At 41.3% G+C, this 25877-nt stretch overlaps 1 protein-coding gene and 1 long non-coding RNA gene across 3 annotated transcripts in view; one reads left to right on the forward strand and one right to left on the reverse strand.

Annotated features, from left to right (window-relative positions):
- LOC124871252 overlaps nt 1-25877 on the reverse strand; it is a 75115-nt gene that overhangs the window by 15814 nt on the left and 33424 nt on the right. The gene's annotated exons all lie outside the window — the stretch shown is intronic.
- irs2b (insulin receptor substrate 2b) overlaps nt 3314-25877 on the forward strand; it is a 108855-nt gene continuing 86291 nt past the window's right edge. The window contains exons 1-2 of one of the 2 annotated variants that reach the window (XM_047370413.1): nt 3328-6909; nt 17005-19882. In XM_047370413.1, coding sequence (XP_047226369.1) covers nt 3576-6909; nt 17005-17009 — 3339 coding nt within the window. In that variant the 5' untranslated portion in view covers nt 3328-3575 and the 3' untranslated portion in view covers nt 17010-19882. Of the gene's footprint in view, nt 6910-17004; nt 19883-25877 lie in introns of those variants that run through there. The other variant, XM_047370412.1, reaches the window with a different exon arrangement.

The raw sequence follows: 25877 nt of genomic DNA on the forward strand, positions 1-25877 counted from the left end.
TTGAGCAAATCTGTGCTCTTACCCTGATAATTGAACCTTCACACTTTGCTCTTACTGGTGCAATGTGCAATCAATGAAGACTGGCTACCAGGCTGGTCCAATTTAGCCATGAAACCTCCCACACTAAAATGACAGGTGTTTGAGTTTCATTGTCCAACCCCTGTATATGAGGTAACTGTGAGAGACAGTGAAATGGCCCATTTTAAGCCTTGTTAATCAGGTTCGGCTGGCCGTTTAATTAACTTGCAAATTAATGCACCATGCCATGTAAAGTGTAAGGAAATAAATATTCATGTAGTTAATTAAGAAAAGGGCAAGGACGTATCATAAACACCAACAGGCTGGCCACTCAAAATAAACATCGTACTGGTATTTTAAAGACAGCTACTTTAAATTTCTTATGCTTCATGGGTTATGCAAAAGGAAAGTGTCATTCTCCTTGCCCCTGCTTTCTCCTCACACCACCCCCACTGTATTTCTGTTTATGCTGCCTGTGTCAGGTCATGCTATTATACAAGGCTAGCTGTCCTCTATTTGAAATTCTTCTGACATAGACCGTCTAATAAGAGTTTTATGCAATATAAATACAGTAGGCTAAATGTTACATAAAGCAACACATGCACTGCACTGATACTGTTGTACTTTTGTTTCTTGCAGTGTGTGTAAATGTTTGTAACTCATTATGTGGTATACAAGAAAAATATTTCTTCACATGCTGGGAAGTGCCTCACAAAAATATTCATATTCACTAAAGTTTTCAAATTTTGTTGCAACGCATAATTGTAAAGTGGAAGAAAAACAATACATGGCTTTCAGGTAAAAAACAAACAAACTGGTAAACAATAGCAATTATGATGTATTCAGCCCCATTAACTCCAAAACCGCTATTGGAAATACAGTGTAAAAAATTGCCTGTGATAAGTTACCTAATTAGTAAATCCAGTCCACAATTTTGGACGCAGGAGCACGGAAAACAAGGGCATGCCAGATTTTTCTGAATTTTTAATTTTTAGAAAACCATGTATCATTTTCCTTGGGGTTCTCATTTTACTTAACAGCTATGCACTAATTTGTATTGATCTATCAAGTAAAATTCAAATAAAATACATTAAGAATTTGTTTAGAATATGACAAACTGCAAAAAAAAGTCAAGTAGTAGGATTACTTTGGCAAGATATTGCAAAATCTGTGACTCAATTATTACAGAACATATGGTTGAAATATCCCTAATGGAGTAAATGTAGATCTAAGAATGATCAACAGATCAAGTCAGTTACGATCAGGGTTTTGGTGACCTAAATAACCCACACAGGGTCTTGCCAAGGCCATGCAGATACTGAGACAGCACTGGGGTTGTACGGTATATGATGGGCCTATAGTTATCTATCTGTCATCTTTGCAGGATACATTACTGCTCATAATGACTTGTTATTTTTCACACTTTATGTGGAAGTAGGCATGAAAATCAATCCCCACTTTAATATAGTTTCCTCTGCTTCCTGTGTTTGACCTGCATTTAGAACTGTTAGGACACAGTGTACTGCTTGCTTTCATCAGTGAAACAGCACCATCCTTCTGCTGAGCAGGATGCATCTCTCTCTCTCTTTCTCCCTCCCCACAGGAAGTCAGGCGGGCTGACAGACTTCTGCCTCTCTATAGCTGCATAACTAGCACAGCACACCAAGCTGGCTCCCCATTTCATCATTACGCACATCGCTAGCTGGTGACGCAGTGAAAAAGGGAGAAATATTTTTTGCGTAATTTTTGGCTTGACCATATATGGGTGTTTATCTAAGTTGCAGGTTTTGGTGTTGAATACATGATTTAAGCTTTAACCCTCATTCTACTGTCTCTGAGCAGGTCCAGGCAAACATAAATCTGCAGCAGGTGTATATATTATGCAGCAACACACATTTGACAGTTTCCTGTATTTGTCAATTCTGTATGTATTTTGTGTGAAAGGACAAAACATGAAGAGTGGGTATTTAAACTTTCCAACTATTATGCCAATATTACAAGTTCCAGTATATTATTAAATTAAATTAATACAGTTAAAATTTTTATATATATTAATGGCTTTATTCTATATAGTTAATACAATTTTATTATTAATATATATTATGTTTATACTATACAATACAAATAATACTAACTTGGGTTATTAAAAAATGAATAATATAATAATATGTAATAATAATATGTAATGTAAACATAATATTATGAGACTATTAAATAATTTATATTACTAAAAGTACCATAAAAATATTATATATAATAATATTCTATATTCTATAATATTATTAGTATTCTTTAATATTTTTAACTTTAAAATATAAAATACTATTATTACTATTGGACTTCATTTAAAAAATATTGATAATAACAATTAAATATTGTCATATGAAATACTATCTGGAAAACACAGTGAAAATATTAATATTAATATATTAATAGTATTTCATCATTAATTTTAATATTGACATTACTACATTATTTTTAAATATGCTATTACCATTTCAAAATATTATTTGAAATAATATATAAACCAGTAGAACTATTTAGGGAATTAAGTCCCAAAATAGAACTGAAATAAAAAAAATATATATCTTGAAAGAATCCCATTAAATGTGTTACCACAATAAAACTACTCTATGTTAATATATCATATTGGAAATATATTTTATATTATATATATTTAACATTAAAATAATAACTAACGTAAACTTATGTTTGTATTGTATCATTAATATATGAAATAAATTAATGATATACTATCAAAATATTCACAATACCAATTATTGTTATTGCTACAATATTAAGATCAACATTAATCATCTTAATTAATGAATATGTATTATAAATGATAACAATATTTAAATGTAAGGGTTTTTTACAAAATAAAAATACCATTTAACAATTTAATCCTGTTTCATGTATAGTTGTGATGTTTTCTGTGCAAATATAATATTTTTAGGAGATATTTACCAAAAATACCTGCGTGTATACCAGTCAGGGTTTTATAATCCACCCAAAGATTTATACAAGAGAATCTTATTTGGTTGTCTTTTTGGATCCATATCCTGCTAAAAAAAAAAATCTGGATGGATCATGGGAGTAGAGAGGCTATAAATAAAGCTACGCTGCTGTGTGACTACGCGTAAATGAGTCGGAAGAGGGCAGAGTGATAGTAGGAGGACCTTCTCCTCCTCTCTCCAGCATTCATGCCGTTTCCACCAATAAGCCCAATGAGCTCAGGGCGCACCGCCCACTGCCGGTGTGTGTGTGTGTGTGTGTGTGTGTGTGTGAGCGAGTGAGTTTTTTTCTCCTTCGCCTTTCCCTTCCTTTTTTTAAGCCAAAGCTGGATGTGTAGATCGTCACATGGTATTTCCTCTCTTCAGTCTGAACATCAGCCGACATGTGTTATTTATTGCTCGGCTGCGGGAGAAGACCAGTGCGCGTACGGCTCTGGACATAGAGGATTAAAAATAAAGCGTGGAGTTTTTTCTTCAAGCTACTCCTGGAAATTACAGCGCTGTGGTCAGGTCTGGTCTGGTCTGTCCTAAAGGGACGCGAGAATGGCGAGTCCGCCGACCACGGGCGGTCAGTCGCTGATGGCCAGCACTGGTAATACTAACGGCAATAACAGCGCGAAAAAATGTGGATATCTGAAGAAGCAGAAACACGGACACAAGCGCTTTTTCGTTTTAAAGGAGCCGTGTGAAGGATTCCCTGCCCGGCTGGAGTACTATGAGAATGAGAAGAAATGGAGAAACAAGTCCGCTGCGAAGAGAGTTGTTCCCTTGGACTGCTGCCTCAACGTCAGCAAGAGAGCGGACGCGAAACACAAGTATTTAATTGCTCTGTATACCAAGGACGAGTATTTTGCCGTGGCGGCTGAAAACGAGCAGGAACAGGAGAGCTGGTACCGGGCGCTGACGGACCTAATGGCCGAGGGGAAAGTATGTGACGGCTCGGCGTCCAACTCTGCGTCCTCGCTGGTTGGCTTCGACGAAGCGAGTTACGGTGTAATAACGCCGGTGGCCGCCGCCTACAAGGAGGTATGGCAGGTTAACCTGAAATCCAGAGGACTGGGACAGAGCAGGAATCTGATCGGAGTGTACAGGCTCTGTCTCTCCAGCCGGATGATCAGCTTCGTTAAGCTCAACTCGGAGGTCGCCTCTGTTGTCTTACAGCTGATGAACATCCGAAGGTGCGGCCATTCCGACAGCTTTTTCTTCATTGAGGTGGGTCGATCTGCCGCCATAGGTCCTGGAGAGCTGTGGATGCAAGCAGACGACTCAGTGGTGGCTCAGAATATTCATGAAACTATCCTGGAGGCCATGAAAGCGATGAAGGAGCTGTCAGAGTTCCGACCGCGCAGCAAAAGCCAGTCATCTAGCACCAACCCCATCTCTGTGCCAACAAGGAGGCATCTGAATAATCTCCCCCCGAGCCAGACCGGCCTCCCCCGGAGGTCCCGCACTGACAGCACTTCTGCCATCTCTCCTGTGAGTAGTAAATGCTTGTCTTGTCGTATACGCACGGCCAGCGAGGGCGATGGCACCATGACACGCCCAATGTCTGTCAACGGGAGCCCCCTCAGCCCTGGGGTCCATAGGACCCTTCTGAGCCGATCTCACACCATAACAGCACGCCCCTCTTTGAGTTTTGAATCGTCTACTCTCCAGCACAGTAAGTCAATGTCTATGCCACTTTCTCATTCTCCCCCTGTGGCCACCCCATGCCCAGGAAATGTGTCCTCTTGTGTAGACAACAGTGTCCCCCGCCCTTCCAGCTGCAGTGCCTCCTTCTCAGGCTCCCCCAGTGATGCAGGCTTTATATCATGTGAGGAATATGGCTCCAGTCCTGCTGATGCACGGGACCTGAGGTTACCTCTAACCCTTCGCAGCAACACTCCTGAGTCTCTCAAAGCAGACACCCCTCCCTCCAGGGATGGGAGTGAACTTGATGGCTACATGGTGATGGAGAGGCAAAATCAGAACGGTTACCGGCGGCTGTCAGAGCTGGATAAAGTGTATCGAAAGCGAACATACTCCCTTACTACCCCCCGCCAGCAGAGGCGTCCCCCTCAAGTGTCATCTGCCTCTCTGGATGAGCACACCCTCATGAGGGCCACGTACACCAGTGGAAGCCAGTCTTCTTTGAGGTGTCACACAGCCTCACCTAAAGGAAACGGGCTAGAAGATTACAGGGATGTTCACAGCAGCTCTAACAGTCTCCATGGTGACAGCGGCTACATGCCCATGATGCCCGGCGTGGCGCCCCAGGCCCCAGGGTCCAGGGACGACCCGTACATGCCCATGAGCCCCATGTGTGTTTCTGCCCCAAAGCAGATTATTAACCCCCGTTCACACTCCTGCACCAGAGGGCTGGCCCCACGGACAGACTCCCCTGGGAGTGTTTCTCTAGAGGACAGTGGTTACATGCCCATGTGGTGCGGACACAAGATGTCAGTGGAAAGCAGTGATGGAAAGCCAAACAATGGAGAATACCTGTACATGTCTCCCGTTGATGCTTTGGTCTCTCTCACCCCCCCTGACCACCTTCTAAGCCCCTCAGGAGACCCACAACCCCAGCATAGACAGTCTTATTGTTACAACTCTCTACCAAGAGCAGTCAAAGCACAGTTGCAGCGAAATGGGTCTGCTGACACTGACCAGTATGTTGTAATGAGTTTACAGAGACAACGGATAGAAGAAGAATCCAACAGTGATCCTGTCTCACCTGGAGAATCTGGAAGCAGCAGCTCTTCAGGTACACCAGGCACCCTGTCCTCTCTTTCTTCTCCTCTCAGACTGACTCGGCTAGATGGAGGCCTGTTGCACCGCAGTAGGGTGTGTCGGCCCACCCGCCTGGCTCTGGAATCCCTTAGAACACTACCATGTATGAACGAGCATCCCCTTCCCTCAGAGCCACGCAGCCCTGGAGAGTACATCAACATAGATTTTGGTAGTGTGGCCAATGTCCCACTAACGGAGAGCTCAGAGGCTAGAAGCGTAATGTGTACAGAGGAGGGATCCCTGTTGCTGTCAGACTATTCTAACATTGATATCGGCTCATCAGTTCACATTGAATCACACCAAGTAGAGGGCTCCCATCCAGTAGGGGGTGTGAACCACACACCTGAAGTCTTAATCTGCTCGAGTATGGTGAACACCCAGCAGGACACACAGGGAGCTGATGGGGAAGATGATAAAAAGAGATTGGAGGGAGAGACGACAGAGATGGGACAGAAAGGGAGTCCTAAGTGTGAGCCTGCTCTTACCAAAGGTGACTACACCGAGATGACCTTTGGGCCCTCTGCTCCTTTATCTGTTCTCTGCACCAGTGAGGCCACCCCCCTCCCCACCAGCCCCACTGCATGTGTGAAGAGACTCAGCCTTGAGAGCAGCATAGTGGATATGGTGCCCCCTGTGCCAGTGGATTCTTTCTTTCTTGGGGGTCCTCCGTTGGCTCTCACAGTTGTAGATCCAAATCGGGGGGCCAAAGTTATCCGGGCTGACCCTCAGGGACGTCGCCGGCATAGCTCCGAGACCTTCTCCTCCACCACCACTGTGACACCCGTGTGCCCGTCTTTTGCCCACGACACCAAGCGGCACAGCTCCGCCTCTGTGGAGAACGTGTCCCGCTCTGTCTGCAGCAGTGAGGAGCCCGGTGAGGACCACAGCAGCCCCATGTGCAGGGAAACATCAACAGGGTATCAAAACGGACTGAACTACATTGCCTTAAACTTAATGGAGGGGAACCTTGGGGCAGGCAGGTTAGGGGGATGCGACGAATTCTTGAGGTTCAAGACACCCTGTGGCTGCAAAGAGGGCCTAAATGGATTCAGCGCCAGCCCCTTTGCCAGCCTTGGATTCAAGGAGACTACTACTGCTGCTGTGAAAGGTGAGTCTTCATCCTCATCGCATAGGCTCATTCATTCAGTGGGTTTTTCATTCATAAAGGGAGTGGTGTTAGCATAGTGTAAGATCAAGATCTGCCTCTGTGTGACGTTATAGTCTGGATCTTTAGTCTTTATGTTCTGAAATATAACACTATCTGCAGTAGAATATATAGCTTCATCTGCTTGATAGCTTCAAGCTTGTTTTTTTTTTTTTTTTAACCTTACAGTTCTTTCTTAACCTCATAATTGTAACAGTAAAGTGTGTTGAAAATAACCAGCAACCAGTCATCATCTGTCTTTTTTTACTCTTGCACTGCTCATACAGTGATATGTAAACACAGGCTGCAGAAGCCTCAGAGAAGTAAACTAGTTATTAACATGGCTGCTGGGTGTGGGTTGTGATGTTTAGATAGGATTAGTCACCTACTCGTTCCACCCATCACTCTGAAAAATCTCAAGGTTGTGTGATGCTGAGGAGGTCCTTTATCTTGTTTGAAACTGCAGAGCTAGAGGGCTGGAAACAATTTTCTTTCTTTCCAAATAAGAGACGTTGAATTATTATTATGATATAAATGAAGGGTGCAGAATGAAAAAATCAGTCTCTTATTTTGTGTGCAGAACACTGCCTTCCTGCCTGTGCATTATTTTACTAAATTAGCTAATAGCCGTTAACTTTTCTTTATTCCTCCTTTGCAGCTGTCTTATTTTGAAAGTGCTTCTCATGGTTGTATTCTGTCTGGCTTGATAATAATGTTGTGTGTTTTGTGTGAATGGTTCGCTCTGATCTCCTTTAGTGACGCAGTTTTCTACCACGTCAGTATATTTGGAAAAAAAAAAACCTTATTCAGTGACGCACCACATTATGATCCTGCTAGAGAAGGATCTAGAATGGCTAAAATATATTTATATATATATATAGATATATTTATTTAAAGTGTTTTACGCAGTTTTTTGTAACCATGAAAATGTTGATATGTGGGGGGCATCAAAATACTGCCTTTCACCTTATTTTGTTCAGCATGCACCAGTGGCCTTTCATACATATGTAAATGGAAGGGATTATTTACAGAGATGGATGACCCGGTAGGAACATGTCAGAAGTTGTTGTTTGCCTGAAAAGAAAATACTGATGATTGTGAGTCACACAAGTCTGCATTCTTAATGGTGAAATAGTAGAGTTTAATTAGTGTTTGTGCTTTCACAACCGGGTTTGTCTCCCCATCTCTGGTCTCAGTCAGGCTCTCATTCTGTGAGCCGGCATGGAGCTCAGTGCAAGTCATCGGGTTCCCTAGAAAAACAAGTGAGTCAGTTGTTTATCAATTGTCAGGTACTGGGTTTCAGGGCAGGAATGCAGGCGGCGTGCAAAGGTTGCTGGGAGAGGTGAACGCTCACTTGTTTTTGTAACCTGGTGGGATGGACTTAGAGGAGGAGGGGGTGATGGGGGGATTCTTTTCCTTTACCCCACTGTGAGCAACTTCACAAACATGCCAATGAAATGTTCTTTTACAAGAACAAGCTCTGATAAACATGTTTTGTGTAGGGACAGTTGAATTGACACGTGCACTGTAAACATGTGTACTTTCTGCCCTGTTGGAAATCCTTCCTGTATTGTTACAAAAATACTGAAGTTTGTCCCTGAGCGGAGATAGCTCTGGGTAAATTCACCCTTTGGCCAGTTCGAACCCCCATTTCATCCCTTTCTGCATTTCATGTCCTAAAACAAACTGTTTTTACCAATGCACTCAAACTGGGCTGTATTAGTTCACTTCTCCTTATAGTTAATTATTGACAGGAATTGTGGAGATAAATGCTCATAAAGCTTCTCAGATTTCACATAGTAATGATTCAGTTGTATATTATTATTATCTGAAAATTTTCTATTACATTTGTTTTGCTTCTGATCTCATTTGGGCCCGTTTTCTCACATAAAATGTGTCAGATTAGGACCACCCTGTTCGAACGAAAATAACTCTAAGTGACCTAATGCTGGTAGATATCATTAATTGGAGTCATCTAACCTCATTTTGTGTCAGTCACTATGAAATACGAATTGATGCATGATAAAACACCCTGTGATAAATGGCACAGTTTCATACGACAAAACGTCATGGAAACAAATTACCAAAAGTACAAAAGGGTGAAAATACCAGGGAACACGGGAATGCTTGTTTCAGGATACAATGTGGACGGAAAGAAGACTTATGATTTTCATATACAGCCAAACACACACATAAACTGTTCGCTTAAGGGCGGGAGGTGGTGATGAGAGAAGTAATGGAAGAGTTAGCAGTAGGCAGGAGTCAGTTATCGGTATCAAAATGTGCCAAGGTTTCTTAAGTAAAAGTTTCACGACTGCGACAATTTTACATCATACTGTTCCAATGGTTTAAAGTTCTTTTAATAAGAAAGAGCAGTAGGAATAATGGTTGTTCTTGTTTGAATCTTTTCTGCAAATATGTTTTATTTACTGGAGGGAATATTACAATGAGAGTCTTATACCGACCCTTGCCTAGACAAACAGATAAAATATGCAGGGGGAACTTTTGATCAGTCTCTGTCCATTTAGAGGTGAATTAATCAAAATACACGATATTGCTTTAGAATAAGCAGGCCACACCTGTTTACTACAAGATGACAGGCTTTGCCACATTCCCCTGTGATCGCTGGGTACACAGTTGTTTGCATTCCAGCCATACTTCAGGTACATTCGGCCATCATCAGTTTTAATCTGGCATCCAGAATCACAGTTTTGCATGAGAGAGGAAGATGCTGTAAATTTGGAAACACTTCCTATCTGTCCGTATACGAAGGTAGTTCTGCAGGTTTCAGTTGTAAACGATAGGGCCCGCGGAGAGTAGCCATATTCCTCTTTATTTGTTTTGGTAATTTCAAACTAACTCTTTTTGAAATGTCACAAAAGAAGAAGCAAATTAGTCAAATTGCCTTGTTCTTGTTCAATGTACCAGGGATGTGGAAAGTTTGCACTCAAATTCTTGCATTGAGCTAAAGAACAGAGATATCTCCTTTTGTGGGAAGTAATAGTTAGAAAATGTTTCATTAGATTGGCACCGATGTTTTTGGAATCGACCGATTTTTCCTTGATCCACTCTGAGTCAAATACTGCAAATCTATTATTTTCCTGTTTTAAAAATGCAATTCAGGCTAAATACTCCCATGATTTTGAGCTTATAAACACATTAACCAATAACATGTACTTTGATGCACCTTTATTGAATTTAACACAAACATCACATAAAAATAAACGAGAATAGTGCAAAAATTCCTTTTTTTTATTGTGGATTCAAAGCTACTACCTTTATTGAAGAACGTACAGGATATTTTTCCTCTTTTATGTGGGATAACTTTCAGAAAAAATGGTCCAAAGGTCATAATGGCAAAAGTCAGGAATCAGTCAGGAGAAGCCTGATCAGTTCAGCTCCACTTTACACAATTACAGATACAATTCAGTGATCTCTTTCTTTCCAGGATCTGAAAATTCCCTCCTACCACTAAGTGAATATTTTTTTATGTAAACTCCTATAGGTGTATCCACCTTTGTTTCTGCATCACAGCTCTTTTTCAAGAGACAAAATCTGCCTGAAGGACACGTAAAAACATGCTTTGACAATGTAGAGAAGTTTTTCAGTCAAATTTAGACTGCTTTGCCAGTTTTTCCTAATGCCCTGAAGTAAACTCTGATGGGAACACAGCTTTTGTTATTTCCTCGCCTGTGTCAGATGGTGTTGTGTTAGAAGGATTAAGAGGAATCCACTCAGTTAAACATCTATGTTTTGGTCGGTAAAGGTAAAGGGAGGCTTATCTGGCATTTCAACATCTTTTTAGACTTTGACCCCTTTTTAGACTACCTTCTTCATGATTCTTCTGTCATTCATTTTTATCCCCAATTTTCCTGTCTTCTTTTACTCAACATTTGTCTCTTTGAATAAAAACAGTCCTGCACGGTTGTAGACGGAGGGGAAAACTGACTCACAGTCTCCATTTGTGGGCCCAGACTGCTCTCCCACCCCCTCTCCCCAAAAATACACACACCCACCAGTCACACGTTCTGACTTTGTGTGCCACCTCCATGTGCGTACATATACAGCTATCAGCAGATGGTGGGTAGTGGGGGTGCGGTGGGGTCAGGGGTTTCTGCACCTGCCCCGCCAAGCAGTACTCACTGGTTATCTGGCCCCTCCGAGGAGAGTGACAATACGGCAGTGACTGGCCACCATCTGCCACCACAACAACAGAGAGGGTGTGTGTGTGTGTATGTGAGTGTGTGTATGTGTGATAGAGAGAGAGAGAGAGAGGGGAGGTGGGGTGTGGTCAAGCAGTTTCAAGAAGCCAGCCCAAAACCCTTCCCCCTCTCTCTCCTTATGTCCGTCCGCCGCCTCCTTTCCCCATTTCTTCTTGTCATCTCTCTCCAAGACCCTGGTTTCTGTTTTTTAGAAACCATGTGATTCGACTCACCCTATTTTTACTCACACAAAAATGCACCTTCTCTACATCCACTGCACTTAGGTGCTTGTTGTTGTTTATTGACTGCATTCTCTGATTGTTTAGTTTTTTTATAGACAACTCTCTGACAATTGAAAATTAGCAAATCATCCTGCTTCAGTCTCGTTTCCTTCATGTTATGTGGGGCTCATTTTTAGGACACGGTGTTGTATGCATCCTCACCTGTCCCGAACACCCCCTGCCCCTTCATACACACTTAGGCAGCGTCTCTGATACATAACTCTTTGAGCAAAGTAGGGCGGGATGTTCCAGCGCGAGATCAAAACAAAGTTAACCTCACGTATCCTCAATTTAGCTTGGAGGTAAAACGGATTACATTCACTTCAGGATTAGGCATTGTTCGCTAGCTTGTTTCTGGAAAGGTGAAGCAGAGACGGCAGCTCTGCATGTTTGATGCGAGTAGACAATCAACATATTCGTCCTGTATACTAACACATGCCAGGTGAGGGAGATCCCCTGCAGGGGCTGCACGCATATTGGACTTTTTTGAACAGGTATGTCCCTGAAGTCGCGTCCAACTTTCTGTCTGAGGACAGGCCTTCTGCCAGTTGCATGTTTTGGTAGTGAATGGAGCTGTCACATCCATTATTTTAGACACCTGAATTAAAATTAAAGCAGCTGTTCCTGTGAGAATTGATTGATGGATTAGGTAATTGCATTAAGCCAAACAACTAAGTGTTATCTCATTTCAGCTGGTAGGGGTTTCTACCTTTAATTCGTTTTCTCCAAACTATACATCGGCTTGTATAAGATTCTTAGGCTATGCTAATCTTGCATAAAAAAATCTGTATTTAAACCAAAAATGTACAGTTTGATCTAACTGCTTTTATTTTAAACAGACAAAATATAAAAACTACTGCATATAAAGTATATAAAATGTTGAATATTATATTGGAGTTAGGGTCTTTATAGTGCATAATAAAACAACCAGATATTAACTGGATTATCAGCCAGGCTTATGTAGCACCGCAGGCAGCTGCTTAACTGACATTGCTCTTTTAGCTTGCCAAATGGAGCTTAAAAACATCGTTACTTAAGACATGATCGGTGGTGCACTTTTAGTTTCCACACTATGAGTGCCTTGGCTTTCAGGATGTGGAAATATTTGCAAACTAATGAATTTTCATTTTTGTTTTAGTTTACTGACCAGCAATGTGCAGCAAAGAATGGGTGAAGGTAGCTGCGCTACTCTGTACAGTTGGAGACAACTCCCATCAACCCAACACTTCTGGCATTTTTAAAAAACCAGAACTTTAAACCAGGGCATTGTGATGCCCTGTGGGGGTGCTCCAGGAGTATGGAATCGGGGGCCCTTTATTAGGGGCCATCCAGTCTCTGTCTGAGGCCATGGTTCTCGACCGGAAAAGGGTGGCTTGTCCTCTTCAGGTTGGAGGGGAGTTCCTGCCTCAAGTGGAGGAGTTTAAGTATCTCGGGGTATTGTTCACGAGTGAGGGAAGAATGGAGCGGGAGATCGACAGACGGATCGGTGCGGCTGCCGCAGTAATGGGGGCGCTGTGCCGGTCTGTTGTGGTGAAGAGGGAGCTGAGCCGAAAAGCGAAGCTCTCGATTTACCGGTCCGTCTACGTTCCTACCCTCACCTATGGCCATGAACTTTGGGTCATGACCGAAAGAACAAGATCCCGGATACAAGCGGCTGAAATGAGCTTCCTCCGTATGGTGGCCGAGCACTCCCTTAGAGATAGGGTGAGGAGCTCAGCCATCCGGGAGGGGCTCAGAGTAGAGCCGCTACTCCTCCACATTGAGGAGCCAGTTGAGGTGGCTCGGGCATCTATACCGGATGCCTCCTGGACGCCTTTCTCGGGAGGTGTTCCAGGCATGTCCCATCGGGAGGAGGCCCAGGGGACGGCCCAGGAAACACTGGAGGGACTATGTCTCTCAGCTGGCCTGGGAACGCCTTGGGCTCCCCCCGGAGGAGCTGGAGGAGGTGTCTGGGGAGAGGGACGTCTGGGCGTCTCTGCTGACTCTGCTGCCCCCGCGACCCGGTCCCGGATGAAGTGGAAGGCTACCAGTACGAGAACTTTAAACCATAGGAAACTTTAGCAAAAACATAATCCAAACAAACTTTGCTTTGCCACTACTGATTTCCAGTTTTCTTTTAAGGTCTGACTTTCCGATTCTGATTTTGGACAGATTTTCAATACCTGATAAAAGAAGAATAAAAATGTGCTTTACGGAGAAGTTGTGAACTCAACAAAAAGTGATGGACAATTATTCCCATTTATGCATAACGTACATCAAAGTAAACGCTGTTTATTGTCCAATACTTAGTTTTTATGCATTTGTTTAACAGGAAAAAAATTCAGATTTGGGCATGTTGATTAGTACATCTCCACTTTCATGTGAATTAGAGTGGGACGATAGACTCTTTTGCCTTTGTTTTTGTTTTGTTGGTGAGGCGGAGGGTTTGGAGGTCAGCAGTGTCAGGCGGTGTTTGTTTGGCCTGTAGATCATGGAGGAGCCGACCGGGTTCAAGAATGTAAACAAAGCAGACCTGTCCATTCCGTCTTCAAATGCTCGGTTTTTTCGACAGATGGTGACATAAACTGGCAATTCATCAGCAAACATAGAGTGAAGACGCAGAGAGGAGGCTGCAGATACATAACTGTGTGTCTCTGAATGGAGCAGGAGGCTAATTTTAGCTTGAGTGAACTAAATAAATAATGAACAGAGCTTTTGTGTGTCTGCGTTGGTGTGAGTGGGCAGGTAGGGCATAGGGGGGCGTGGGTTTTTAGTAGCAGGGAGAGGTGGGGGCGTGCATGCATGTGCTTTTAAAAAGGAGGAGGGGTAGAGGCTACTGGGTTCATTCCCCCTGCTGGATTTCCAGTCCCCTCCTCCCAGTAACACGCCCCTTCCCCAAACCTTTCTGCCTACCCTTTTCTTCGCTACAATCTTCTCGGGTTTGAAAAGCGCCCTGTTTGTCCAATCCCCGTCTTTGCAATTATTGTTCTTAGAAGGAAGTTAAAAAAAGAAGTAGGAGAAGATGTATCAGTTTGTTTTCATGGCCACACCTGGTTGCTGATTTAAGTTGTTAAGGTAATTCAGTCCTACTTCCCAGCAGATCTCAGTCATTCTCACCCAAGTGCTTGCCTCTACAGGCTGCTGACTGGCCCATCCCCTCACACACCCACACACACACACACAAACGCACACACACACACACACACACACACACACGCGTGGTATGGTCTCCGAGTCCCATGACCTCACTGCATTCCCTTTCCCCTCTGTCAGGATCATTGTTACTGTGGTTTTTCCACTGCTTCCCACCCCACTCTGTCTGTTTTCCTCTGTCCGCCAGCACAGGTGGCCTCAGGAGTAAAATCAATTATCCGGTTATTCAAACGAGCTTTTTCCAAGTCCATAGTTTTGCATCCCGGACACCCCCCTGAGCAGCTTCCTTGTGCTTTTTCTCTGTAGAACTAACATTACTATCAGCTTTTTCCTTCAGGGCAGAGTATATAGCGCAGGATAGGGAACAGAAGTGTGTTGGTTGTATGTTTATGGTGAGAAAGGGTGAAGGGTGGTATACAGTGGTATACAGATTCTGAATGAAACGTTTGTTTTAGAGAATGGCGATCACATCCAGCTTTGTGAAAACAGTTCTTGTTCTTCACGGCCAGGAAGAAGCAGAGGAGGCAGTGAATGAGAGAAGAAATGCAGCCGCTATCTCTGCGTGAGTGTGTTTGTGTCAGCCAGCCAAGACTTCCGCTTCTATCTGATAGTCCTGCATACAAATGAAACCTCACAAACATGTACACATGGGCATAAGGTCAGCACAGCTTTCCACTGAGAGAAAAGCTAGATGGCAAACACTCTGCTCTCAGGGTATTTGGAAACACAACTTTGTCTGAGTGTGACAAACAGATGAAGTGTTTTGTAGAGGTAAAGTGTAGGTATTTTCCCTTTTTTAACAAGGAGAGTCTTGCCATGTTTCGGCTGCATAGTGCTAAATGCCACGCTGTTTTTTCCCCCTGCCATGAAAGCACCTGTCACTTCAGCGTGTCCCAGCTGAGGAATATACAACACCCACAAAAGCAAATCCCTTGAAGATCAACTGCTGCTTACTTGGTAATAAAGTGGCGGCATTAAGGCCTGACTGCATGCAGCATACTTATTTTAAAGTGATTATTAAACGAAAAAAACAAAAAACATTGAAATAGTGACATTAACAACTTCAAATTAGAGAGGTGGAGAGAGTAGATGATATTGGATTTATTAATATCAGGAAAACAAGCAAAACAAAATGTATACTTTTGTTTTAGAAAGACAAATTGGAAAATCACTACCTGTGGTGTAAAGAAACCTAAATCCATGTAAAATAATTCAGCCCAGGTTTGACTTGTGTATATTTTGAGATTTCTTTGCTTTTCTTATTATTACATCGTCCTAATACCAGACATCCTATTTCTGTGTTTTCTCAAATAGGTATAGATTTAATAAACCTCAAATTATGTTTAAAAAAAATGACTGAAGAAACATCCACCACTTTTGAATTATTTGCCTGTTAGCCACCGATGATGCTAAAGTTAACATCTGGTTTGTAGTGTCCTATAAATGGATTCAAACATCTTGGTAATTTGCCCTGGTTGGCCCTCTTTTGGGGGAATGTAAACCCTTGGTAGTCGAAGTAAAAATCTGGGGTGTTTGATGACATAAAAGCATAGAATAAGCAAACAAATGTGTTTTGTGAGTTGTGGGTGCTTGGATGCAGTGGCAGGCAAGTTAAACTATAATATCTTCTGTCTCCTGATTTTTAGCATTACAATCATTGACATTAATGCAAAAAAAGTCTGGTAGATGCACTCAATGGAAACCACCACCCATATACACGCTGAATGGAAGAGATAAACCAAGGGAAACATCTTCTTATTTATCTGAACTCATAGGTACTTAACCTTCGCCTATATACTATAAATAGTGTGGTGCTAAAGACAATACAATTTGAGTGAATGCTGTAAACCTTTTAGCCTACCTCCATCATATAATCGTTTACCTTGGATGGTATGATATCCAAGCACCCAAAACACATTTTTTGAGTTTTTTAAGCTTTAATTCCACCGAAGAGCCTAGAAATTGCATCTCACATTCAAACTCTAGCATCTGCTATCCTCCTACAGAAGGCGCAGGCGTTTGTAGAAGGAGGTGACACAACACTGAGTCCATCTGTAGGGTGATTTCAGATGTTTCTAATGGGTCTGAAACCTGACCACTTGTAGTAAAAAAAAAAACTCATAAACTGAGGTTTTTTTTCTTTGAAGCAGTTCACCAAATCCAAATTGAACGTTTTGATGCTGACAAACTCATTACAAAACACCTGAATGGTTCCAGTGTTTTTTGAGGTGTCTATCACACAAGCCAAGTGGGATGCAAGAATATTGTTTCTTTGCAGAGTCTACACTGCTACACAGGAAACAGAGCCCTAACATTTTCCCATTGTGGACTTTTTCTTCCATTCTCCGTTACAAATAATACTGAATGCATGTCTAAAATAATCTGTTTTTAGTGGTAAGAAATCTGGTTCCATAAAGTCTTATTTTTTTCACTTCTTCTTTCAGAATGAAGACTGATGGGGCTTCCCACCTCTGCTCCTCTACTTCCTCCCTTTTCTGTGAAAATCTAACTCTGCTGCATCCAGATGACAAGGTCACCACTGCAACAGCTGGACAGCTGACGTCCCTTCACCTCTTTGCTGCCCTCTTTGGGGGTCTTTGGGACAGCCAGAACCATGGAAACACGGACATTTGACCCTTGACCCTTGACCTAAATCCTCCCTCTCCTTTTTTCTCTGCACCCAAACATCCAGGTGCCATTGCTGCTGTAGTGCTAGACAAAGAACTCTAACAGAATATGAAACTCTAACACTAGATGGGTAACTATCTCTGTTCTTAGGCCTTCAAACTCTTCTGCAGTATATCATTAGATCATTACCTGTTATAGTCTATTCCATTTCCAGACTTGGAATCTGGTTTTATTTTGGCTTCAGCCAAGTAGTTGTCAGATTTTTCTCACCTGAAAACCTGTGAACCAAACCTGGAGAGAATGCTTACACAACTACATGCAAAGAAAACTTTCATGAATACGGATAACATGTATTTATTTATTTATCTATGGTGTATGTATGTATTAAATGAAACGGTTGTGAGAATTTGTATACAGGGTTCTGCTGCAAAAAGAGACGGCATTTGTGAGCATATTTAAAAGTCAAAGGTAATGTTTGCTTACACAAGAAAAAAAAAAGCCTACCTCAACACCGAGTCAAACAGTAGAAATATATATAAAATATTTATTTTCAGAGGTGAATGTTAAAGTAAAATGCAAAAAAAAAAAAAAAAGACATCAATCCAAAGCCTTACTCAAGCCATCAGCCTCATTCTGATGGATCATTTTAGTTTGGACCGTTAAGTACACAGTATAAAAGATTTACCCAATCAATTTACCTGACTGAATGTTCATCAGAGCCAGCCTCTCTGAGATTAAGTTTCTTATCTTGCCACATGTATGACTAAAAAATATGTATTCAAATTCCAGAGTAATATATTTATTATTATCCTTCACATGGTGTTTTCACACACACAAAAAAATAATACCAGGAGGACCTTAGGAGTACCACAGGCGCAGGCAGTGAGCATCACATCTGTGTCTGCCTGCCTGAGTCATCCTGCAGGAAGCTATGATCCACCTGGACTAGGCATGGGCTTGTACGAGATTCTAATGTCATTGTAACTTTGAGGAAAAATGCCACAGTTTCACAGTACGGAGGTATTCACACAGAAATCTTAAACAAAAGTTTAAAACACTCCCGCTGTTATTTAAACAGAAGCATATATTAATTACTCTTGTAATAGTGTTATGTTTAATATTTATTTATTTTTGACACAAATCTAAGCAAAACATTACAGCAAAAACGTGATATAATTTGCTATCTTTTTTAAGGTCTTATTCTGAAGAACATAGTTATTGGTAATCGGGTTAATTATGTCTGTTTGGTTAGCTACGCTGTTTTAGCTAGTAAAATATTTTTACCTTAACAAGAATAATGGACGCTCTTGTGATTTCCACATCATGTCTGTCCTCGTTTTTGCCACCCAGAAATATTTTCAAACAGCTAAATTTGTCTGTCTTGTGAATGAGGGAAAATGTTATACCCTTTCCTCAGCCTGCTGACCAGCAGTTGCTGGGAGAGGAGTGGTGGGCGCAGCTCTTTAACTCTTAACTTCGTCAAACAACTAGAGAAAATTAGAGCAGTTTTACAAGCTAAACGTTTTGAAACCTTGATGCCGGTAACCGGCCCATGCCAAGTCAGGACAAGGGACAGGAGAATGAATGTTTGCGAGCGATTTAAACAGCCTATAGTATTTTTCCCTCACCTGATGCCTCATTGCAGAGCTCCACCACCAAAGCAATGTGGCACACACACCTCGTGGTACCGCAGGGCCCGGCCCTCTGATTAGCCTTCTCTGCACGGTCCTGCATTTACAAACTTTCCAGATTGTAACACAAGACACGCTGAATGTAGTACGTGCTGTGTTCTGGGGCTGGGAACACAGGCTCCAACAACGCAACATCCAGATCTAATCACTGGGAACCATCATACTTATACTCGCCGAACGAAAGAGATAAACCAAGGAAGCATCTTCTTATTTATCTGAACTCACAGGTACCTAACCTTCGCCTATATTCTGTAAATAGTGCGGTGTTACAGAGAATTACATCTGAGCAAATGCTGAGAAAATGTCACAGGTGTTAAGTTAAATAATATGTTTGTACTGTACATAGTGTGTTTGAACTTTTTCTGATACAACAAAAGCACTAATTAAGTTATATGCTAACCAACAAGGTTTGGCTTTTGATTTTTTTTTTTTTTTTACTGTCATTGGGATAGCCTTGCAAAATGGATGCCACTATAAGGACATTTTCTAATGCTGTAATTCTGAAAAATGATAAAATGAAAAAAATTTAAAGAAATTATTAATACTTGACACAATTACTTCTTGATACTTAGGTACAACACACATGGCATCTATGCAATAATTACACGTTTTGAAAATTAGTTTACAGAGATAAACCAAATGTCGGAATAATGTTACTAATGTTTTTAAAGGTTTAAATCAAAAATGTTTGCCGTTTGTACAAATTTTGTCCTCCAATTTTGAAATGGAAAATTTTTTGGCTTTTCTTTCTCTTTTTCTTTTTGCTAATGAAATATTTTGGATGTTTTGAGCAGTGTTTTGCATTTTGGAGAATGTTTTTATTCAGCATCATAAAAGGTTACGACATGGGCTGTGGCTTCCCTTGCTGTGTCTTCATTGTAAATATTTCATAACATGCACATCATGATTCTACTAAGAAATTATAATTTAAACTTAGCTTATTGCTTTAGATTGTATTGATTCTTTATAGATACATGCAATAAATAATATTTAAAAAAATAAAGACTAGTTTGTGCTCTTTTGCTCATGACTGCACAACAAAGATCAAATTGTTTTACTCATAAAATTGTAAACTTGTCAGAGAAGATGTCTGGTACATTTCCTGTTCCATTGAAAATAACTTATATGGAATAGAGTCTGAGTACATCTTCTTTTCTACCTCTAGTAAAAAACAGAGCTTTAAAAAGTGAGAGTAGAGCTCATGTAAGCGTTAGCTGCAGCATTAGCATTGTTATTGTTTTTGTGCTTGGTTGTCCCCACCCCCAGCCTCACCAATTACACCAGCATGTTGGAACAGCCAGGGAGGGATTAAATACAATACTGATAACACAATATAATGTCACCCTCTGCCATATGCTTTGAGATCATTCATTCGTCCAGATTTACTAATTGAAAAAAAGCATATTAATAGTGAGAATCGGATCTTCTAATCCTGCATCGCTTTGCTTGAATGGCAGATGAGGTTCCAGGTTTTTGTACACATACACTTCCTGAAGTATTAATCTTGAACATTTTCACATTGCCAGATAAAAACTACAAAATTAAATATATTCATATTAATTATTTTATATTCAGACCAACCAAAAGAAGAACATAATTGCGAAGTGGAAGAGGAAGAAAAATAATACATGGTTTCTAATTTTATTTTAGTTTTTACACATAAAAATCTGCAAATAGTGGCGTTAATATTTTGTAAAACCACATTTCATTGCGATTACAGTTTATCGGTTTATCTCTACCAGTTTTGGACATTTAAAGACAAATGAGACAGAAAATGTTGCCCATTCTTTTTTGCAAAAAAAGCTTAAACTCAGCTATATGGAGGAGGGAGCATCTGTGAATATAGATTTTCAAGTCTTGCTACAGATTCTCGGTTGCATTAAGGTTTTGACTTTGACTGGACCATTCTAACACATCAATAGGCTTTGACTAAACCATTCCATTGTAGTTCTGGCTGTACGTCCAAATTCGTTGTCTTGCTGGAAGGTTATCGTCCGCACGAGTCGCAATTCTTCTTCAGCCTCAAACCGGTTTCCGTCCAGGATTGTCCTGTATTTATCTTTGTCCACTTTCTAAAAACAAATGTAGCTCTAACATGTTCAAAAAGTTCAAAAGGCGTATGAATATTTTTGCAAGGCATTGTACTGGGGTTGAAAATTACACATTTGTCCTTGAAGTGTGGGAGCGCTTGTGGAGGGGTTGTTTGGAACAGCTGGAAAAAGACAGGTTGAGCTACAGAGTTGTGCCGGATGACTGACAGTGCAGAAGGTATGGAAAGACAGCCTCGGGGTGGATGTTATACATTAGTCAGATGTCCCAGAAGCAGAGATAGAGGGCTAATGAAAGTGCAAAATCCTTCAGAGTAAAAAGGAAAATATTGGTTGTAAAACAAGCATCACATCACTGTGAATTAATTGTTGCTGCTAATGTTTAAGTAAAGTCTAGTTCTTCTCATCAAAACAAAAAATGGGGTAGAAAATAAGTTGCAGGTCATCTTTTTCTTGTTTGCTGATAGGGTGATATTTTCAATGCTTTATGTTGACTGAGTCAAATATGGAAGATATGGGGTACCTTACCTTAAAGTCAAACAAAAGCATTCATGATAAGGCCATGCAAATTGTAATTTCAGTACGAAAATGTGAACCCATTGAACTTCATCATGTGTGAATACCGTTTGTGTGCGTGAGTCTCTTTATCCACTTACCCAAGTGAGCATATGTGTTATCTGGGGTTTGTGGGGGTGGGTTGGGGTCGTTGTAAGAATAGAGAGGTCCACATGAGAAGCATAAAGTAGCCTAGGGCCCCCAGGGAGTCATCCAACTTATGGACAGGGACCTACAGTGGTTCCAAAGGAAATGGTACGCTTCCGGAAAAGCTGTCTAGGACACCACATTAGCAGCTGAGTGTATCAGTGTGTGTGTGTTTTTAAAAACAAGCAGGCCATGTGGTCATTTGTTGATGTAACGCTCCACATCCCTGCAAACCCCACTTTCCACCCCCACTGGCCAATCAAAACAGATAGCCTTTAGCTGTCTTGAGTGACCACTAATAGCCAACAATATTTTTGTATAGTTGTGTGCATCACATATTCCTTCTGGTTTTGCTTTTTTCTCATACTAAACTGTTTCAGAACATAAAACATTTTTTATATTAGAAAAAGTTAACCAAAATGAATACCAAAGGCAGCTTTTCAATAATAATTTCATTAATGAAGGAAAAAAGTTACCCAAACCAACCTGGCCCTATGTAACAAAGTAACTATCAGCCTTGTTAGATTATGAGTTAACTGTGATTAACCTTAACTTCTGAAAAGCTGAGCTTAGTTTCACCAGCTGCAGCCTGGTCCAGTTACTATCTGACCTGTAGAATCAAACAATCATTAGAATCTGTCAGAGATCTTGCAGTCTAAAAAGGATTACAGAGGCCCTTTCAAGCTTTGGGGCTCCAAAAAGCTACCATAAGCCATTCTGCACTTAAAAAGAAAGAAAGGAACAATAGTGAATATTCCCAGAAGTGGCTGATGTGCCAAAATTACTCCAAGGCAACATCAAAAACTCCAGAGGGTCACAAAAGATGCAAGAATAACATCTACAGCACTGCTAATCTCACTTGTCTTAGGGTTATTGTTCATGATTCAACAATAAAAGGGACCGGTCTCACAATTGACAAAAAATCTTGATCACATTTGACAAATATTCTGTGGACTAAAAAGACAAAAGAGAACATTTTGGAAGGTGTGCGTCCTGTTGTATGTGGTGTTACACTAAGACAGCATTTCAGAAAAAAGAACACCATAGCCACAGTCAGAGATGGTGGTGGTAGAGTGATAGCCTTTGGCTGCTTTGCTTCACGGACTAGACTTGCAATTGATGGAACTGGTCTAACTTGAAATGGGCCTAAAAATCCTGTAACCTTTGATATTAAGCACAACCTTCCACTTTATCCATATGTGAGAGTATGAAAAGGGTTTGAGTGCTTTATACAGTTTGATCAATTTCTGATTTTTAGTTTAGGGCAAACCTATATGATAAATTATGAGACCAGAATATAAAGTGATTATGCTGAGCCACCCTAAAGACTCTGAATTATTTATATAGGTACATTCTGTCAATTTGCTGGTTTTGTTTAAAGGTAGAGAACACACCAGATGTCACATTTAAGTAATGTTTATCTCTCTGTGTCTACATTTCTGACTTTACTAGAAACACAGACATATTCTGTATGAAGAGCCACAGCGTCTTTATTTTCCTAGGCAGCTGAGGTGATTTAACATCTGCTCGGTGATGTTCAGGATGTTTTATGAGTCTGTGGTGGAATGTAACATCCTGTATGCTGTTCATTCTGGGGCAGCAGATTGTGGGAAGTGGACACCAACAGACTGAACAAACTGATCAGAAAAGCAAGTAATATTGTGTGTGTGGAGAGGGAGTCTCTGACTACACTGTCACAAATGAAGATGCTATCAAGGAAACAACAGTAAACAATTCTTCACAACCTGTTTTAGATGTGCTGGGCAATCACAGGAGTGCATTCAGCGAAGGACGGATTCCACTAAAATGCACCACTGAACCCAACAAGAAAACCTTTTCTGTTGTGGCCATCAGGCTGTATAACTCTTGTCTTTGACCACACACATACCAGACCTTTTGCTAACCTAAAATAGAATATATCGAGTTTTATTTACTTAACATCAAATACATTTTCTTTAGTTAAATAAATTTACTATTCCCCCCTCTTTCTTTACTTTTTTCTGTTCAATGATCATTTCTGTCTTATATTTGTTTGTATTTCTGATGTACAGGGGTTGGACAATGAAACTGAAACACCTGTCATTTTAGTGTGGGAGGTTTCATGGCTAAATTGGACCAGCATGGTAGCCAGTCTTCATTGATTGCACATTGCACCAGTAAGAGCAGAGTGTGAAGATTCAATTAGCAGGGTAAGAGCACAGTTTTGCTCAAAATATTGAAATGCACACAACATTATGGGTGACATACCAGAGTTCAAAAGAGGACAAATTGTTGGTGCACGTCTTGCTGGCGCATCTGTGACCAAAACAGCAAGTCTTTGTGATGTATCAAGAACCACGGTATCCAGGGTAATGTCAGCATACCACCAAGAAGGACGAACCACATCCAACAGGATTAACTGTGGACGCAAGAGGAAGCTGTCTGAAAGGGATGTTCGGGTGCTAACCCGGATTGTATCCAAAAAATATAAAACCACGGCTGCCCAAATCATGGCAGAATTAAATGTGCACCTCAACTCTCCTGTTTCCACCAGAACTGTCCGTCGGGAGCTCCACAGGGTCAATATACACGGCCGGGCTGCTATAGCCAAACCTTTGGTCACTCATGCCAATGCCAAATGTCGGTTTCAATGGTGCAAGGAGCGCACATCTTGGGCTGTGGACAATGTGAAACATGTATTCTCTGATGAGTCCACCTTTAGTGTTTTCCCCACATCCGGGAGAGTTACGGTGTGGAGAAGCCCGAAAGAAGCGTACCATCCAGACTGTTGCATGCCCAGAGTGAAGCATGGGGGTGGATCAGTGATGGTTTGGGCTGCCATATCATGGCATTCCCTTGGCCCAATACTTGTGCTAGATGGGCGCGTCACTGCCAAGGACTACCGAACCCTTCTTGAGGACCATGTGCATCCAATGGTTCAAACATTATATCCTGAAGGCGGTGCCATGTATCAGGATGACAATGCACCAATACACACAGCAAGACTGGTGAAAGATTGGTTTGATGAACATGAAAGTGAAGTTGAACATCTCCCATGGCCTGCACAGTCACCAGATCTAAATATTATTGAGCCACTTTGGGGTGTTTTGGAGGAGCGAGTCAGGAAACGTTTTCCTCCACCCGTATCACATAGTGACCTGGCCACTATCCTGCAAGAAGAATGGCTTAAAATCCTTCTGACCACTGTGCAGGACTTGTATATGTCATTCCCAAGACGAGTTGACGCTGCATTAGCCGCAAAAGGAGGCCCTACACCATACTAATAAATTATTGTGGTCTAAAACCAGCTGTTTCAGTTTCATTGTCCAACCCCTGTACATGTAAACCACACATGACTGTAAATCTACCAAGAAATTAATGTTCACCTAGACAAAGTATGACATGCAAAAACAGCAATCATGGTAACTCTGGAGGTTCGTCATCTGGTCAGGTATGAAAATGTGGCGACATTATCTCTTTGTTGTGCTGTCCACAAATCTACTTCCATCTATCTATGGAAGAAGGTTCTCTGGTCAGACAAAAACATGAAGGTTTTGGCCTACATGTACATCAACAACACATCATCCATATGGTGAAACATGGTGGTGGCAGCATCATGCTATGGGGAAACTTTTTATCAGCAGTTACAGGAGAGCAGGACAGAGTTTATGGGAAGAGGGATGGAGTTAAATAAAGAGTAATCTTTGGAGAAAATCTTTTAGACTCGGCAAAATACAGTACAGTTCATCTTCCAGCAGCACGATGACAATTGAATGGTTCAGATCAAAGCATATTCGTATGTTACTTTATGGTTCTAACATGACAAAATGTGAAACTTTTTGAGCAGGCTGACTAATTTAGCGAAACACCGAGCCTCTTTGTCTCTGTGCACAAATGCAGCATGATAGCCGCTGGACTGTTAAGGCCCCATCATATTTAACAAATATTGACACAGAACTCATTCAGTGAGCTGAGAAATGCTCTTTATGTCTATTTGACTGATTAATCTCCAGTAACGATATCTGTTTAAATACCACTTCCTAGTTATGAGTCAGTGGCTAACAGTTATCTCTCTCTTCTCTTTTTTTGCTTAACAATAACACACACGCGATTCTCCAGCTGGAGCTCTGGAACATGTTTACATTGTTGTATCTTCCTCTCTGCATTTCATTACAAGCCAGTATAAAGCTACAGTAAACAATAAATGCATCTGGTAATTTCTGAGAAATGTGGTGTGGTGCTATAGTTTACAAAAAGAGCCTAAGACAA

The sequence above is a fragment of the Girardinichthys multiradiatus genome, chromosome 7 (assembly GCF_021462225.1).
Source record: "Girardinichthys multiradiatus isolate DD_20200921_A chromosome 7, DD_fGirMul_XY1, whole genome shotgun sequence".
NCBI classification, from domain to species: Eukaryota; Metazoa; Chordata; class Actinopteri; order Cyprinodontiformes; family Goodeidae; genus Girardinichthys; species Girardinichthys multiradiatus.